The sequence below is a fragment of the Sinohyriopsis cumingii genome, chromosome 19, assembly GCF_028554795.1.
Source record: "Sinohyriopsis cumingii isolate HCF-2022 chromosome 19, ASM2855479v2, whole genome shotgun sequence".
NCBI lineage: Eukaryota > Metazoa > Mollusca > Bivalvia > Unionida > Unionidae > Sinohyriopsis > Sinohyriopsis cumingii.
In genome coordinates this window covers 44,282,001-44,301,038 of record NC_142979.1, presented here as the reverse complement: position 1 = coordinate 44,301,038, position 19,038 = coordinate 44,282,001, and the positions used below count along the sequence as shown (strand labels likewise).

Genomic DNA, 19,038 nt, shown 5'->3' with positions numbered 1-19,038 from the left:
GGCTGGGCTTAGCAGTTCTAACCATGTCACCAGCATCTTGCCTAATTCTCACTACGGTGATAAGGAATTAAGGACAATAATACGATTTTTATTACTAAATTGGCTGTCTGTGTAACATGATCCAGCACAAAAATACATAAGTAACAGAGGTTACGTATCCGCAGTTGTATGCTTGGGGGTCATACAGGAATTAACATTAGCCCATAGGTTAGCAGTAGGTGCTGGGTGGGCGGATGGGGTTATACAGGAAATCCCGTGTTCAAATGGTCCATAAGTTTAACATGGTGGATGTTATTATTGGGTCAAAAGCGTTTATATGATAAAATCGTTTCTAGGGTATGTTATCCATATTTCATTTGAGTTATCTTTTGATTTTCTTAATGATTCAATGGTATAAACACTTGCACTTTGTACTGGACATTGCCCAAATTAAAGTTCTTGGTGTTCCTGACCAGTGACATTTATTTTGTAAACAACATAATACATATCTAATATTTCTCTAAGAGCATAGGTTCAATATTCGGATCATTATATCTAGTATACCAGTAATAGATTTAGACTGCAACATTAATTTGGAATTTTATTGAAATATAGTTGATAACATTTCTGGGATATATTATTTTGATACATCAAAAGACTCTTAGAACATCACATCGCCATGCTTCAGGCCAATGGCACATTTGCACGTTCGAGTCTACATGCATATCAACACATTCCATACTTGAAATTATTTTGAATACCACGGGAATTCAATTTGGAACTTTATACATATGGATTTGTGATTTAACTTTTAGGACTATATGCGACTGAATTTGCAATACTGTAAGTTCTTTCTAAATTTTCACTTTGCATTCCAGGGAAATAAATTACGGTTGAATTTTACAAAATTTGCTGGCTTTCGCAATTTCCAAGAATGTTGTTTTTTGAGGAGTAATCTGTATTTCCAGAGAAGAAACACTTGAATCAAATATTTTGAAGAAATAAATTCCAGCCCAAATGAATTATTAGACTCAACAATAATACAACTGATTCAGCCTCAGGAACTTATAGCACGAATGAATACTTTTTCCAGTCACAAGATTATATAGTCTTCCACCCGATCTCCGGTCAGAATTAACATTTTCTAAAACCATAATATGACCTTATGGAAATTTACCCTTTGGAAGGTTCATAATGTTTACAAAATTAAATCTTAGTTATAATTATAACTCTTTCACTAAAATTAAAATAAAACATATCTAGTAAAGAACAGGTAGGCCCAAGTTTTCCTAAAATGTTTCCAAATTTCAAGACTCAAATTAAGATAAACGTGTTAATACAAAACCGAAATCAATGATTCAGACCAGTCAGATAATAAACTTAATTTTGGACAAGGTCATGTCCAACATATATGGTCACGATATCAATAGCATATAATGAAATAAAAAAAAACTAACAAACAATGGAGATTAAGTATACATAAAATTGTAGAAAAGAAAAATATATATATAATATTTTCATAAAATTGTTTCGTTGACATTACACAAGAAACTCAAAACATTGCAACTTTGAAATACTAAAGCTCAAGGAAGACTATTGTACATCATGCTAAGCATAGTTACAATAAATAAATAAATAAATAAATAAAAGCTCGATCAAATACAGAAACCGTTATATGCAAATGAACAATGAAAATACATAATACTGTAAATATCAAAGATCAAGGGGCTTGTGTCCGCCTCCTGAGTGGCTTTTGTCTTAAGGTGCTTTTGTCCTACTCCTGTCAAGGGGCTTCTGTCTTGGGGGTGGGGGTGGGGGGCTTTTGTCCTGTAATCTATAAAGCAAGGTGGATGAAATAGATACAAACATTTACAAATAAATCACTTTCACGCAGAGATATCAGACACACACATACACACGCAAACATACAAACACAAAAGGGAAGGAAGTGTTTATAGGCAATCTACTATATCCTTACATACAAACACTATCACAACTGAAGGGACAAAGGAACAAATATATCTTTCCAGAAAAGGATGCCTTTTATCTCCTTTCTCTTCTTCAGTATCTCCTGGCGCCTCATAACAGTGGTCCGCAACCAATCCTAATAAAGGAGCAGCCACTTTTAACAAGGGCCCTATCAGCATGGGCGGAAATCCTTTTCGATGAACGAGAAATTTTGTTTACTGTTGGTTATTTACTTTTTCACCATTTGGTAAGGAACCCTCCAAAGTCTTTTTTAAAATCGTTTTGTGTGTGTGTGTGTGTGTGTGTGTGTGTCTTGGACAAAATTACCGTTCCTTCCAAACATTCAAACAATATTTACACATAGTATCGATAGTTTCTTTGGGTGCTTTCTGAAGGATTTGTTTTCGCATTGGCTTTTATCACTACTGTCAAAACGTACCAGTATTTAGGCAAGTGAGCAAGAGTCCCGTTCGTTTCTCTTTTTGGGAAGAAAGTCGTGGCTTGGGATGTCGATGTTGGTTCGTACATCTTGGTGACATCTTTTGTTTCATGAGAGAAAAAAAAAACACCTAAGTGAATTGTATCACACTCTTATCTTTATACTGGACTTCGTCTCCTCTGATTGTCGGTACATCGTATCAACATCGTTATGGGTAGCACTCGACGATTTGAAGCATACTAAATAGTAACAGTTCTTGTTTGCATAAATCTAGTAAACTGTAACACCATTGTTCAATGTTTTACTTTTTGCTTAAGTGAGAGGTCACTTGTTTTCGTTGCATCAGCGGTTGCTAAAGAAGAAGAAGACGTTGTCGCTGCTGCAGGATAAGGCGATTATTATTTAGAAATGGGTCTTAATTGTTGTCATCAATTTAGAAAATATATATGTTAAATACTATGTTAATTCTGACCGGAGATCGGGTGGAAGACTATATAATCTTGTGACTAGAAAAAGTATTAATTCGTGCTATAAGTTCCTGAGACTGAATCATCGTATTATTGTTGAGTATAGTAATTCATTTGGGCTGGAATTTATTTCCTCAAAATATTTGATTCAAGTGTTTCTTCTCTGGAAATACAGATTGCTCCTCAAAAAACAACATTCTTGGAAATTGCGAAAGCCAGCAAGTTTTGTAAAATTCAACCGTAATTTATTTCCCAGGAATGCAAAGTGAAAATTTAGAAATAACTTACAGTATTGCGAATTCAATCGCATATAGTCCTAAAAGTTAAATTACAAATCCATATGTATAAAGTTCCAAATTGAATTCCCGTGTGTGTATGTGTGTGTGCCTGATTGAGTGAGTGCGCGGGCCTACGTGCGTGTATGTGTGTGTTACGAGGATACTAGTAAAATATCTTAATAATTCGAAGCCGGTAGAAAGAAGTAGTCCTATATGGGAAGCAGGGTGCCGCGTTGTTTCAAGTTTTCCTCCTGTTAAAGGATTTTTTTCTGAGCGTTATTCATTAGCCTATTTATGAAATGCCATTTTCAGGCAGGTTACAATTGTAAATAGTATAAACAGTTGACCATCCAGTATACATTTGTGTTACCAATGAGCAGGAGCCATCAAGATTTCCTAAAACTGAAGTCTAAACAATGTAAACAAAGCTTCAAGTGTTCACTTGTGTTCACTTGTTTATTATAATTTTTCCACATGGACCGCTACGGTAGCCTAGTGGTTTGAGCGTCCGTCTCGGAAGTGCGAGGTCGCTAATTCGAACCCCAGCCGAGTAATACCAAATACATAAAATGGTACTAACAGCTGCATCGAATGGAGCTCAGCATTGGTGTTAGTATTAGGCCTAGTCGGTCTGGTGTCATGATCATGTTAATAGATTTGATGTAACGCTACATTACGGTATGATGCCCAAGTGCTAGACATCACTATAAACTGACGCAATGCAGAAGACATCGTAGAGAAATGACTGAATTTTTTTAAAATCTACGTTAAAAATCCAAATCACGGATTTTTTCACATGAATGAGGCAAATTGTCAGTGACTGAACTTACTTGACAGCTACTATTCGATATTCTGTGTCACCCATATGGTATTGATTACCTATACTGCTTTCACTCAAATATAAACGGTAAACAATTTAAAGACAAAACGCCTAATTACATATAGTATGAAATTGTTTAAGTAGCGATTGTAAATGTCATCACAAACATGGAGAAATCGTTGTGAGTTTATTTTCCTTCTTTTTGGTAGATAAGGAAATATTTCACTTTTGAAACTTAATCTTTGCATAATGTCACACCTGTGTGTGTGTGTGTGTGTGTGTGTGTGTGTGTGTGTGATTCAGAAGTATTAAATATGTACATGTTGCTTTTATAAAGATGAACTTATTTATATGATGTACAACTTGTCAGAAAGTTAACCAAATTTGTTATATTTACACATGTAAACTTTTGTCCTTTCTTAGGTGCCACATGATTGTAATTTAAGACTAAACACAATTTAAAAGATTACAGAATATTTAGGTATAAAAAAGGCTAATACATGTATATTTCATTATCAGCTCAATATTAAAGTAAATCATAAACAACATTTAATATCTATACCGGGGTTCTTTTAATTAAATGTACATCGTATAGAAACTTCTTTTATTTTGTAACACGAGCTCATAACGTTAATTTCATGCTTCAATTTAAATTAGGTAAATTGTTTGGTTTCATTTTCATTTATAGAAGTTATATGTATTCAACAAGGCATGTAAGTCACCTATACATCTCATTTGCATTGTAGACAAGTTGATTTATCCATGACAAAAGAATGCTGGTAACGTTGATAACATATGCAATCAGCGCTCATCTTAATGTTACAATTTCAATGTGACCACAAATTAACAAAAATAAACAGAAAAAATATGCAAATTAGAAGAAATATTTGTCAACTGAGGAAAAAAAATGTTCGCTTTGTTAAGTTCCCGTGCTACAAACTGGATATATTTGATATAAGTCTTTATATATACATAAATTGTTTGAATGACTTCCTGTAAATCGTTGTGTACGTTTTCTCAGGACAGATTGGCATATATCAACGTTATCAACATGATTATCATAGATAAAGGAATATAAGCATCCATTTAGAAACAAAATTGCTTTCTGATATTAACAACTTTATATACCTCCTAACTTAACCTATGTCGTAATAACCATATCCTGAAAATGCTATGTCGTAATAACCATATCCTGAAAATGCTATGTCGTAATAACCATATCCTGAAAATGCTATGTCGTAATAACCATATCCTGAAAATGCTATGGCGTAATAACCATATCCTGAAAATGCTATGTCGTAATAACCATATCCTGAAAATGATATGTAATCCTTAATGGCAAATTACTCAAAACTGTAAACAAAGTCAGTTTTGTTCACTTAACATTTAGTGAAGCAACCTATTAAATATTAGGAAAATCAATAATTTCTGAACAGAGATCCAATGACCTGAACTCAAATCCAAGTAAACATGCTTACGTACGAGTGATAATTATCTTAAAATATAATCTATAATCATGGACAAAACTTAGTTATGTAATATATAGTTTCCAAAATGATCATAACAATCGTCGCTCATGTTAGATAGCTAAATAAACAATATAGATTTACGAAGCAGCATGTCAAAACACCATACAATTTCTGAATTTTCTCCTTCATGTATCAAAAACAACATTTTATATATTTGTTCAACTTCAGAATAGATGACAAGGAATTAAATAGGTTACTATTACTGAATTCACTGGTTTGGTGAGTGTACGTTATGTATTATTACTTTAAATTCCTATCTTAGTTATAGATAAAGAACAACAATGTCTAGTAAACGTCGTTGGGAGGTAAATTTCTCAGTGCAAGGAAACGATATTTTTTTAGTTACATTTCAGTTTTTTTTCCCAGTTTTTGTCTTTGTAGTTTGGTAAAACATGTGTCTGTTGAATAGAACCCATTTATTCTCGTCATTATGTCCCGAAGCAAGCATAAACATCTCAAATGTGAACACACGTTTTAAGCATTTTTCTTTAATGTTCTGTTAATTTAAACTATACATGCACGTGTAGTTTTTTCTGGCACATGCAATGAGTTGGAATTCGTGTCATTTTGAGGAAGGATATATCAAACCATCAATATCTACTTAAATATGTTAAATATTATTATTTTCCCTTGATTTATATAGCTGTATGGATATACAATTACACGGTAGTAGTGGCATGTGGCGATTGGAGGTCAATGGGATGGATATACAATGTAGAAAGAACGTAGCACTTGGGGGTCATATGTGAAATCCTATGTTAAATCGGTCCATAGGTTTAGCATGGGAATATCACTCGATGGTCAAAAGGGTTCATAGGATCAAAAGTATTTATAGTGTCACAGATATTTATAGGGTCAAAATATGTATAGGGGCAATAGTGGTTTTTGTTGAAACATAAATAAGCAGAGAAAATACTCATACAACACAAAGACAAAAACAAATATTTTCTGGCAATATTAGAAGAGTATATTGTTTCTAGGCAAATTATTCACCCTGAAAAGGGCCTTTGGGTTTCATCTACTTTATTTCTGCCCTCCAGGTCTTCCACCAATTTCGCAGGTTTTTTTATTACTGTAAATTCATTCTCTTCTTTCAATCCTCGTAAATTTGTTTTGTGCCTTCTTCCAATATTTTATTCAGTCTTTCAAACTCAGTCTTTTCTTCTCATTTTCTTTTTCTTATATATTTATCTTCTCCTTATCCTCGTTCATATGGGCAGCAACAGCTTCCTTTCTCACTCTGGCATATATATACCATCGAGACTCTCCTTGATCCATGTCCATCAGGAAGCATATTGCGTCCTACAACTTTTCAATCATATTTTCCTCTTCTTAGATTGACGGTGAATGGCAGGATTGGCGAAGGTTCCGCTTTATATGCCTTTCCAGACGCGAAGGTGAATGAAAACATGAAACTGGGTAGTACAGACGGGGGCTGCGTGGCTTCAGAGCTCCAACCCTGTGTTTCAACTTTAAAGATTATACACTTCCGACGTATGTGGTAACCTTGCGAATGGACGTTGAGGTTCTCACCCTTGGCGCTGTAGCTCAAACTCCAGGTCCCAGTTTTCAATCTTAGAGACAACAACCCTCTGCTCTGATGGTTGTCTGTGCGTCGATGTCACGAACACAGGTTTGATCTCGCAGGTCTGCATCATCATCATATGGGGTAGAATTGACATTTTGTTTTTATAATCCTCTTTTTTTTGTTCTTCCTCTAGATGTGTCACTTCCTATAATGCCTCCATATATAATTCTTCCAGAAAGCGACAAGTATATTCCAGGTGCATCTGAAGCTCCAAACGTTTTTGTAGACGGCTGAGTTTTGAGTCCGATTGTTGCTGTTGTTGTTGAATTGAATTAAGTTCGCTTGCGCCATTCAGGCATGCGTAACCAGTTAATGCCCCACAGAGGGGTTAATTACTTTTTATTCACTGGGGAAATAGAGTGCCTTATCCCGCTGCGCATTTATACACTCAACGAGTGCTATTTAATTCAGCCAACAGGTCGTGGGACAATAAAAGGGCAAACGACCTGTATGTGGGGCTATCATAAGAGTGAATAAACCCTACACCACTCATACTTGTATTAAAGGTGAACACCACAGGAGAATAAGGCGTCGAGCGTAATTGATCAAAACTCTGATAACGTAAACCCCGGCTCCGTGCGTACACGCTCATCTTTGCTGGTCTGTACAGAAAATGCATCGTATCCATGTAGTTCAGACAAGTAGTCGGCAGCTTCCACAAGACTGGAAAGAGGTTGTTGTTGCCAAGCCTGATGGTAGAACTGGGAGAGGATCCTTACTCCATGTTGCCATTGCTGGAGCCTTTGCTTCAGGGTTTCTAGGTTTCTTTAGGCAAGATACTTAACAACGCTGATGTAATGACCGGCCTTTTTAACGTCATCATGCACTTCTAACAATAATGACCAACAACAGCCTTTGCCTCATGAGTGAAATTCCGCTTCCTCTTCCACCATTTAAGCTATATTTCCTCCTCCTTTTCTTCGTCTTCTTTCTTGTGAGTCTCCTGGTCTCCATGACTTTCATCATTAGAAGAAGATGAAATTTCCAAGTCTGCTTCGACTACGGGAGGGTTCGCTGATGTTTACCATACTAATATGCGTTTGAACCTCACGGTTAGTGTTCTGCCATTTTGGTGGTATTTTGTTTCTAGAAGTTTGTGGTACCACACTCGCAAATGTCTCCTGACAATGTAGTTGTTATTTTTCCGGAGCATGATCCGGTTTTTCCAGGGCAGTCAAGACCTTTGGCCAGTCCCCTAAATGTACTTCTACTCCTTTATTTGGGGAAGTTACTGTGTATAGATTGGTCGGCTGCTGGATTTTGTGTTTTTCACGGGTCGTAGTCGGAAGGCTGCTCACTAACTGGGTCAGCATAGGTTGCTCTCTCTGTTGTTGCATTTGGCCACCTGTACGACTCTAGGGCTATTTTCTTGCTTATTTTGGTTCGTCCCATATTAAGAGCAATGTTGCCCTGCTTGTGTGTGGTCTTAAGCTCCAAATGGAGGCTACTAAGATGCCAAGGCCTCTTAGGGCACTCAACAACTGGGCGGGTATCATCTCCATCGCTAGCTCCTTTGCTGATTGCATGTCTGCTCGCTTCCGAATGAATAAAGTTGAGGAACTCTCCGCTTTATATGCCTAAAGCACAGAGGTGAAGAAGAATATCCCGATGCGCATATCACATACAAACCATCCAAAAGAGATATAAGCGAGGACCTAAAAAGAAACTCTTTCTAAACTTAACTACATACAAACGTACATTGGGTGAGGGAATGTCATTGGGGACAAAACAAAAGATAAAAACGCATGCGCTAAACTTACAAAAAGCATATACTATCTCAAAAGCAAGGGTAGTAAGTATTTATAGACACACTACAATACTAACCAATACAATCACACCCACATGCATACACACAAGGTAAAGATATTTTGTGAAAGATATGCAAATACTAAAACATACAAGCATGCAAACATACAAAACAAAAATTTGGGAAATTGATGAGTCTCTTTTGAAGAGACCTGGTTATCCCCGAACATTGACATTTTGTTTTGGCAATCCTTTAACGTATGGGATGATTTCCTCCCTAAACCCCACCCGTCTCGCTGCAGGCTTTCCCACTGGATAGGTGGATCATTTAATGTTGTCTCTGACGTCTGATCTATCTTTCCTTCTATAATATTTAGTGAGCTCTTTGATTAAGTTGACCATTCATTCTTTCCCCAAGATGATGGGGATTTTGGGGGCTGGAATGTTTCCCCGACTGTTGTCAAAACTGATGCATAGGTTTGGTTGGGGGATGTTGGTTTTTGGTTATGTTTCCTTATGTGGCAGATTGGCTAGGAGTTGTGCTGACTCTGTTGACTTATGAGGAGATGTGTTTAAGTTAGGGCATGGATGGTACCCTCTCCTGTATTTCCTTGAGAGATTGTGTTGTGCTCTTCTTGGGTAAGTTTAATATCTATCCAAAGACGTTTTTTTTTCTTTAGTCTGACGAGTGTGTTAACTCATGTACAGACGCAATCAGCTTCCACGTTCCGACGGGTTCAATCCCTTTAATCGGGTTTTAGGTAGCAGCTTCTTCTCTCACCTATATATTGGGAGTTCGTGGCATCATCAAGATTGTGTCGTCCAGTTATTGATTCGTTTCGTTACTAGGTTGTACTTGCTTGATTCTCTGGATTCGATGATTTGTGTGGAAATGTCTCATTAAACCGTAGAATTTTGACAAACATGGTTTCCTTACCATTGGAACATGATGAGAATACTTCCATGTGATTAGGTGCGGTTAGGGGAGTAATTGTCTTTTTACTGGTGCCAGTGCTTAAACTCCTATTGCTTGTCCTTGCCGGTACCATCTTAATCGTATTGCTTCTGTTTGGTATTGACATTATAAGTAATTTAGTATTCAGTTACTAAATGGAAATTCAACTATTAATAGTTCTAATTTATTTTTCCTTACTTGTAATTTAAGATATTTTATTCTTTTCCTTTTGCAGTTAGAAATTAAGTAATCGAAAGTTATTGCAGATGTCAGGATGAGTCCCTGGCTTATCATTATTATCCTGGTCCCAGTACTCATATGGTAGAAAATCAAATACTACATCAAAATATGATTGGTAAAGAGATTTGTTTTATTTGATTTAACAATCTTTGAATAGTATCTCTATTCTATAGTGGTGCATTACCCTGGAAAAGAGCATTGGATGTTTGTTATTTTAACAAACTCATGGACTGGACACGATGAGCTTTAACTGCCTTATACCCATGCTGATGATGGTCTATCAATGGTAGTGAGTTTAAAGGTAGTGATAGCTGGGTTGGAATATTTGATACTGGAAGATCTTTTTTCCTTGGGTCGAGTTAAAGAAGTCTGATACATAAATCTCTGATAATTAACACTGAAAAAAGGCTAGTAGCACAGTCAAAGTTTGACTTCACCATCCTTCTTCTCTCTTGCTCCTTGGTATTTTCTCTTCTCTTCTTCTCACATCTTCCTGTTCCTTCTGAATAGCAAAGGCATCCTCTGCTTCTTTCTGCTGTTGTAAAAATGTCTCTAGTTCTTCCTTCTGTCTCTGTATAGGATCCTCTACCCATGGTAAGGATGGAGAAGGTGGTGAAGATATTGGTGCCGGTACAAATTATTGCAAAAGGGAAATCAAATAGGTTAATCCCAATTAAAATCATTCTCTTCTGGAAGTGTGATTGTGATTGTTTTAGTAGTTGACATGCATCACTCCACGTCTAAACTGTTGGCGCACCCCAATACATCGTTGTTTTAGTTTCTGCACAAATCAATATGTGTTGCATTGATTCACTGCTCACGAACACTGACGCACATATATACTGTATGTGGTGTCATTCATTGCTCTCTTCTGATTGCAAGAGAGACTCCACAAAATCAAAAAGGCTAAATCCCAATTAAAACCATTCTCTTCTGGAAGTGTGATTGTGGCTGTTTTAGTAGCTGACATGCATCGCTCCACATCTAAACTGCAGGTGCACCCCTATACATCATCTTCTTACTTTCCGCACAGTTCAAAATGTATTGCATCGATTCACTGCGCATGAATGCTGGCGTACATATATACTGTATATGGTGTCATGTAATGTTCTCTTCTGATTGCAAGAGAGACATCACTTGCATCTGATAGTAGAGCAAACAAATTGTTATGCAGATCACAGAGTTCATGGGGTAGACTTGAAGGAGAACAGTTACATGAAGAAATGGCAGCCTGTCACACCCGAGCAGCTAAAACATTTTTTTTACATTGATTATAGCAATCGGTTTGGTACATAAATATGATTTCAATTCCTGCTGGGCTACTGATGATGTGATATCAACTCCATACTTCAGCAACAAATGAGTATCGAAAAAGATTTCTAGCTATTCTAAGCAATTTACACCTTGCAGATGAGAACAATCAAGGTGACCCTTTACACAAGATCTACCCAATGATTGAAAAAGTAAAGCATTTGCTGAGGTTTATTCACCAGTTATGAACCTTAGTTTTGATGATATTAAAATAAATAACAAGTGAAATATTTTCACAAACATTTATTACTGACTCTGGGGGTCTAATCTTACCTCTGACTTTCATGGAGTGGATGTTTACAAAACTTTTACCTTTTGTTTACCTGTGATATTCACAATTTAGATATAACATTGTGACAGACATTACATGTACATGGTTGAACTACTACAGAAGATAATATTTCTTAGATATATTTGAACTTTTCCATTAAAAAACAAACAAAAATACAGATGAAATATAATCATAACTTGTATTTTACTTATATTTACACCTCTGCATGCAAATATGTTAAACTTGCACATGTGCCTTGATGTAATTGTAAAGTTTAGACATCCACCATCATTTGTCATATAGGGTTTGTGTATCTATTGTGTATATTTACTGAAATACATGCAATTTAAAAACTGTGCAGTTTTCTTCTTTTTTTATTCTCAAACAGTTCAGCACTGAGGGATCTTCTACTGTTCTCTTATGTTCTATTGAAAGATACCAACTTTAAAAACATGAAACATTGTTTTTATTTTTAATTCTATTCATTTAGATACACCAGTGTCAGAGAAGATTGTAATCAACAATTGCATAGCTCACCTTTTTGAATCTTTTAGTAGTCTCTATTAGCAATGTAAGTATAATGTAGACAAATCTATTAGCTATGTAAACATTAATTATCATTTAGAAAATAAATTCCTGACTAATGCCATCTTGACATCGTAATGTTGGCCCCATTTCTAATTAGGGTTTCTATTTGCATTTCGTTTCGTTTTAGATTTTAATCTGTAAAATTACTAAGATATGAATTTTATATGCGAGTTATATGACCCAGTGATGTTACTGTACTGATCAGAAACAAGACTAAGATGACAACCTCAATTACAATAGACTGAATCTCTTTCCTCAGGTCCCTTGTGCATGCAAAATCTTGCTTAATCTTTATTCCATTGATGCTATTTTCGGTAAATAATGTGGCATTTTTACTTATTATGTTCTGTACATGATGCTTGGCTATACCGACACCAACATCCTCTATTCAGTATGTTCACATTACCAATAGCTCATACAGGTGTGCAGACAAATTGTTAAAAAATAAATCTGATTAATTGATCTAACTGTATGATCATTTTAACCCTTAAAGTACTGTTACAGTATTGCTTGTTGTGATAAAGTACATGGCTAAAACTGTTATAAGACACAAAATTCTTTATATCAGGTTTTAATACTCTATTGTCACAAACTTAGAGGACACAAAAGAAGCAAAATCAAGTTTTATAAAACTTAAACAATTTAACTGTCGAAGTTATAAATGAAAAAGATGAGAGAAACTTCCAGTATTAAGAAAAATAAGTCCAAATTAGTCCATATAAAGGTCTATGAAAGTCCTAAATGAATGAAAAGATCCTAATAAATTTCAATACAGGAAACGTAGTGGTCCCGTGAACTTGTCAAGTGGTCAAGATGGCGTTGACCAGAATTCCTTCGAATTTGTAACAGTTCCAGAATTATATTATATTAAAAACAAAGAGCACTTATATTTCCAATGATGAGTCCAAACAAACGTTTTTCCTCTTAAAAATATCCAAGCACAGCATAAAACACATCTGCAGACTTACAAAAGGAACACAATAAATGTGAATGACTCCAAAAATTTTAATAAATCTGATTGCTTAATTTCCTCCTCATATGCACTGTAAAATGTGACTGAACTTGGCAATAGACCCCACGTGACAGCACACACTATCGATTTTGCATAATTTAAACTTGTTCATTTGGCATCACACAACCAATGTCAACCTACAGCCATAGGCACCGTTTTAAGTCTTATTATTATGATTATCATTATTGTCAAAACAACCATAAACATCTATTTATAGATCCTATCTAAGTGTGATCTTAACAGAGCCAGGTTATCTACACAATTTATAACAAAAGATATTCTATAAGGTTTACAACGATGAAAATTTTTTACCAAAATTAAATAAAATCATGTACCAGGAATTTAAAAAGATATAGATATACACAACGCAGGCTTTGAAAAGATTTTCAGAATAACACGATTCATTGCAAACAGTACTTAAATTCTTTACATTTGTCGATTTAACAAATCAAATTTGTATCAGAACAATTATAATAATACAGCATGATGTGTGTCATAATAATTACGCCTGAAAGGATAATAAAACTCGTCTCCTGCTGCTATCTACCTGCTTCTATAGGTAGGCAATGACTAAACATGTGAATGAATGGACTTCTCTATCAAGCCTTTATTTTCGAATCCCCGGGTATAGATCTATCCAAACAGCTAATAATAATTAACATATTTATAAATATTTGTAACAATATACGATTTCAATTTGATACTTACTTGCATTTTCCTCAGTTATTTGAATTAAAAACCGTACCATTTTTCTAAGTCAGCTAAATGCATAAAAATGTTATTAGTGCATACAAAGTCGGTAAATGTTCCTTCATTTTATTTTATTACACTTGTTTCAAATTATTCTACATGTACAGTCTATATCAATATCAAGTAGCTTGTGCAAATTATTGTATCCAAACAGTATTGAAATATTTATTAAATCTATACGTGCACAATAAAGTTTAATTCAGAGTAGCTCCTTTATTCAATCATTATCTGTCTATGATATGGATTCTAACTCTAGATGTAATTTTATTGTATACCCTGGAACAGCCAATACGTCAGTGAATATGTTTTTGCAACTATGTTAGAATCGATGATTAAGCAATAATGATGGTCTATGCATATCTGCGCATTAACTTGGAATTCTTCATCTTCTCCAAAAACATGGATTCAAAATATTCCTTTTGGGCCACTGTAAACGTATTCTTCCAGTCCCCAGTCGCTCCTGAAATATATATATATATATATATATATATATATATATATATATATATATATATATATATATATATATATATATATATATATATCATAATTTTGATACAACCAATCCTGCTGGAAAAGCCATCGTTGTATAGTAATCTTTTAAATCTGTGTACACAGGGGCAGATAAATGGGTGTCTGCGAAATATCATTTATTTATACATCAGTAGATATATATATATATATATATATATATATATATATATATATATATATATATATATATATATATATATATATATATATATAGAAAGAGAGAGAAAGAGCATTACAAATATACACCATACAGAACGGAAGGTGCACTTTCCGTTCTGTTTGGTGTACATTTGTAATTATCCATAATTAATCCTATCTACATGATATATTTCATAGGAAACTGCAATGACTGTAAATAGACGAGAATTAATTACTAGGTCGATATGCACATGTCTGCTACGCACGATGCATATTACACAGACTGAGTAGCAATATGGGCTGGTGCTGGCAGGAAGTGTAATGGTTGCCCTTTACACGCTGACCTGGATTTGAATCTCCGTAAGGTATGATCTAAACTTATCTAACCTGTATAATAACATTATATATATATATATATATATATATATATATATATATATATATATATATATATATATATATATATATATAGTTTGACCCCATTATAGGATGCTCCGTTATAACACAAATTCGGATATAACATGGTTGTGGTGTGGCTCCCGAAATTTGATATGTATGTATTTTTCTCATACACGAAACAAAAAAACTTTCTTAAAAATATGAAAATAATGTAAAAGGTGTAATTTCATTTTGGGAAAGAGATCACGTATGAATAAAACAAGACGATCATGGCCTGGTTCCTGACATTTTATATGTATTTTTCTCATACACAAAAAAAGTTTTTCCTTCTTAAAAGTAAGAAAAATAACAAGTAAAAAGTTTATTCAGGGATCGCGCAGGGCTTCGTCAATGTCTCAAATTGCGATTTTTTTCCCCCTTATTGGCAACAAAATAAATTATTTCGTGATTTTTGTATATTTATTATTGGCAATACTGTTGGATGCTTAAACTTGTATATACAATAATTGGCTTGGAGTGAAGAAATTCAGAGGCCCCATGAAAGGAAGCTGAAAACTTGATATTAAATGCACTGAAATTTATCTATTGTTACATAAATAAATTCTTTGTCCAGATTGACAAACCATCTAAACAGTGCACTGTTTTATATAGAAACTTTGTTGGGGTTTGGACTGAGACAAGGAAATCCCAGTCAAGAGTTTACATTATTTGTCTCCCCACGAGGCTTGCCCAAGTGGGGAGACATATAATATAAATCCACGACTTGGATTTCCTTGTCTCAGTCCAAACCCCAACATAGATTATTTTTCTCCCGCAATATTTTCCTTTAAAGTAAAAAGAATTCTTCACTAGTGTTCACGTCTAATGTTTACATGGGCGCATGAATATAAATATGTTAATGAGGGCTATGGAGTTACCGCTGCGTCCGAAGTTCACTGTTTATACGCATGAGCAAAGAAAAATAACAACAAAAAATGACGCATAGTAATAAGGTATTATCACATTTAATATAAGGGTGTTATATGAAACTGACAATAAATAATTAATATTTATTACAAGAAACTTTTACTTTCATCAGTTCCAATTTTTGAAAAGTTATATTGTAAATAAAAAAACGATATTGGCTACTCAGCTCTACTGTAGTTATACTTAGTACAAGCTGTAACGAAGAGTAACAACTTGCTTTAGATTATTCATGGGTAATTAGAGATCTGAGTCACTATCGTATATAACTATTCTTTTCTTTGAAGGAGGTGAAACTGCTTGTGACATACTTGTGTTGTCCTTAATATTGATTGTAAAAATTACCCCTGTGTATAATAGACCCTCGAAAAACCATGTCCTAAACTTTCACGTTCACAGATTCTTTGAACATTTATTATTCTGTCCTGGAAATATGGCAAGTGCTACAGTGAAATATGCTTATAGATTAATGTGTTGATGGATAAATGATTCCTTCTGGCTGGTATATGCTTTTTTTATCATTAAATATTGTAGGTATATTTTTGATTCAGCCAGGGCACAATGGAGATGCTTAACAAAATTAGAATAAAGCATGTTTTATATAACACTTTTCTGGCTGTCACTAAGTTTTCCGTAGTTGTTAAGAGATTTGGGTGGCTATGAAGTGTATAGGTCTATATTCTATGTGTATGGATCAGTTTTTTGTCATAGTTCATTTCACACAGCATGGATAATTTTATCCTATCTGTAGCAATCATTTTTCAGGTCAGCATCATTAAATGTAGCTAAAAGTTAATAATTTGTTTCACACAAAGTATTTAAAACTAGTTAGGTAGCTTTAGCTACATTAATGACGCTGACCTGAAAATGTACTGAGCTAGGCCTGTACATAAGGAAAAAAAAATGACCATGCTGTGTGGAACGAACTAGCATTTTTGCATGGTGTGTTCTCAAAGATGGATTTACCTTAAGTTACTATGTTTTTGTTATATATTTGTTGCTATCGTTGTTGTTGTTTGATTTTAGTACAACTATGTCAGGCACAACGGAAGACAACAAGGGTTTCTTTTTTTTTAAAGTAGTTCTGAGCGAGTGGACACCTTGACTGAGACGACTTGTCTGAGATGACTAGACTGAGATAAGAAAAGTAAGGTAAGCAAAACTGCTAGATTTCTGTCGCATGTGTTAGAAATCATAATCCACTTACGTTGACATCTAGCACGAGTACTATATGTTGTGAGATATCCACTTGTTTTGTTGACATTTCTGGTGGCGGGGTTCAACTGGACGAGTCATTATCAATAATCTATCTTTCATCGGATTTTCGGTTGCTCAAAATTAATTAATATATTACACAGACTGACATTTGTATGTGGATGGTAAGTAAAATTCATCTTCTTTTCACTCAGAATTAAATCCTTCAGAACATTCAAATTTTCTGTAGTAATCCCTGTAAGCCGATCAGAACACCTGCGTGAATATTGCCTGTTTACCATTTTTTAAAATTTCTGATGCATGCGTGGAAGGCTACATCACTCCACTACCACAAATGTAAAAAAAAAAAGAATCTTACTTCTTTGTCTATATAACAGGCAAGGAGGAACAGTGTCTAAAATCATCCAAACGACTGCCTTTTTATTTAAAATGTACCCAGATAAAATAGTTAAATAGTTTCCTGAAATTTCAAAGAAAATAGATTACCTCTGGGGCACCAATTGTTACAAAAATGTACAAAGCAAATGAAAAAAAATCAGTCTCAATCATGTAATACGATTATTTGATGTTGCTGCGACAATAAGAAACGGACATATGTTTGGATCTCCAAAGCTGGCCTTTAGCGGTGACTTCAATAACTCATTCACCCTTCATCAAAGAAAGCCAACTACAACCTTCAATAAAAACAAAGAACTTTCTTCAAAGGAAGTCAGTACCAAACTTATTTAAAAGCAATGGAATCTGAGGGACTGGTTTATTTTCCAACGTGACTGGAACACGTTCACTGTGCCATAACAGTTTCTTTTTCACTGGAAAAAAGTGTATGCTTTTGAACGTTACCAGCGGCGGATTAAAACGCAAGCTAACTTTTGCTGACTTGGGAAGTACTGAAAAGTAAATGTACTTCATCATTCGTTACGTGAATGTGCTATTTTTTCCCAATGAATTCAGACCTATATGAATATTATAAATCTGTGTGTGCATATTTTCAATAGAAATATTTGTATTGTGGAGTCCATGTATGTGATGAGATTATCTGGTGAGTACACGGTGTTTATACTCTATTCATGCTATATATTAGACATGTATATATAAAGAGTATACAAGTATATGTACCAATGCTTGGTAAAGTAAAATATTATGTATGCCTTCTCAGTTTTCACTACAGGTGTATTCTCATTTAATATACATCTATTTAAGATGGTAACTGTGCCAATGAAGCACGTATTTTGCGCCCCACCCTCCATTTATTACCTACCCCCCCCCCCCCCGCAATTGTTTTTGGATACGTGCATCATTTTCTTCACCTAACTAACCTGGTTGCACATAACACGGTCAGGTTGAATGGCGCCCAACTACGACGTTATAGCGGGGTCACACTGTATACATATAAAAATATACATATATAAGGTTAGACTTGAAATTTGTTTAAAGCAGGAACCAAATCTATGCTGCAAGTAACTGCAACTATAAATGAAGTTGTGCAGCAATATTAACAGAAACAAAAAAGCATGTTGAGAAACAACAGTAATATACAATATACAGAGGTTATAAAACTACAGACTGTTACTAAAATAAGAACTTACACTTATGAAAATCATTATATAAAAAATAAGCCGTACATAAGATGAGGCAAGACAAAGAATGTCTTGCATAGAAACATTGTCTTAAAAGGCATATGCTACAATGACCTTATGACAAGTTATTTTTTATGTGTGTGTGTGTGTGTGATTTGGATTTGTAATGTAGCTTTAACAATTTTTCAGTCACATCGCTATGATGTCTGCAGTGTGACAGTTTATAGTGATATCTAACACTGGGGCATCATGCTGCAGATATGTAGTCCAG

The 19,038-nt window shown here is 34.6% G+C and overlaps 1 protein-coding gene across 2 annotated transcripts in view; it reads right to left on the bottom strand.

The window, feature by feature from the left end:
- Positions 1-11,548: 11,548 nt before the first annotated feature.
- Positions 11,549-19,038, bottom strand: part of LOC149775603 (sulfotransferase 1B1-like) — a 28,933-nt gene continuing 21,443 nt past the window's right edge. The window contains exons 5-6 of one of the 2 annotated variants that reach the window (XM_089943702.1): positions 18,507-18,569; positions 11,549-14,401 (exon numbers count right to left, since the gene is read on the bottom strand). In XM_089943702.1, coding sequence (XP_089799828.1) covers positions 18,565-18,569 — 5 coding nt within the window. In that variant the 3' untranslated portion in view covers positions 11,549-14,401; positions 18,507-18,564. The remainder of the gene's footprint in view (positions 14,402-18,506; positions 18,570-19,038) is intronic. The other variant, XM_089943701.1, reaches the window with a different exon arrangement.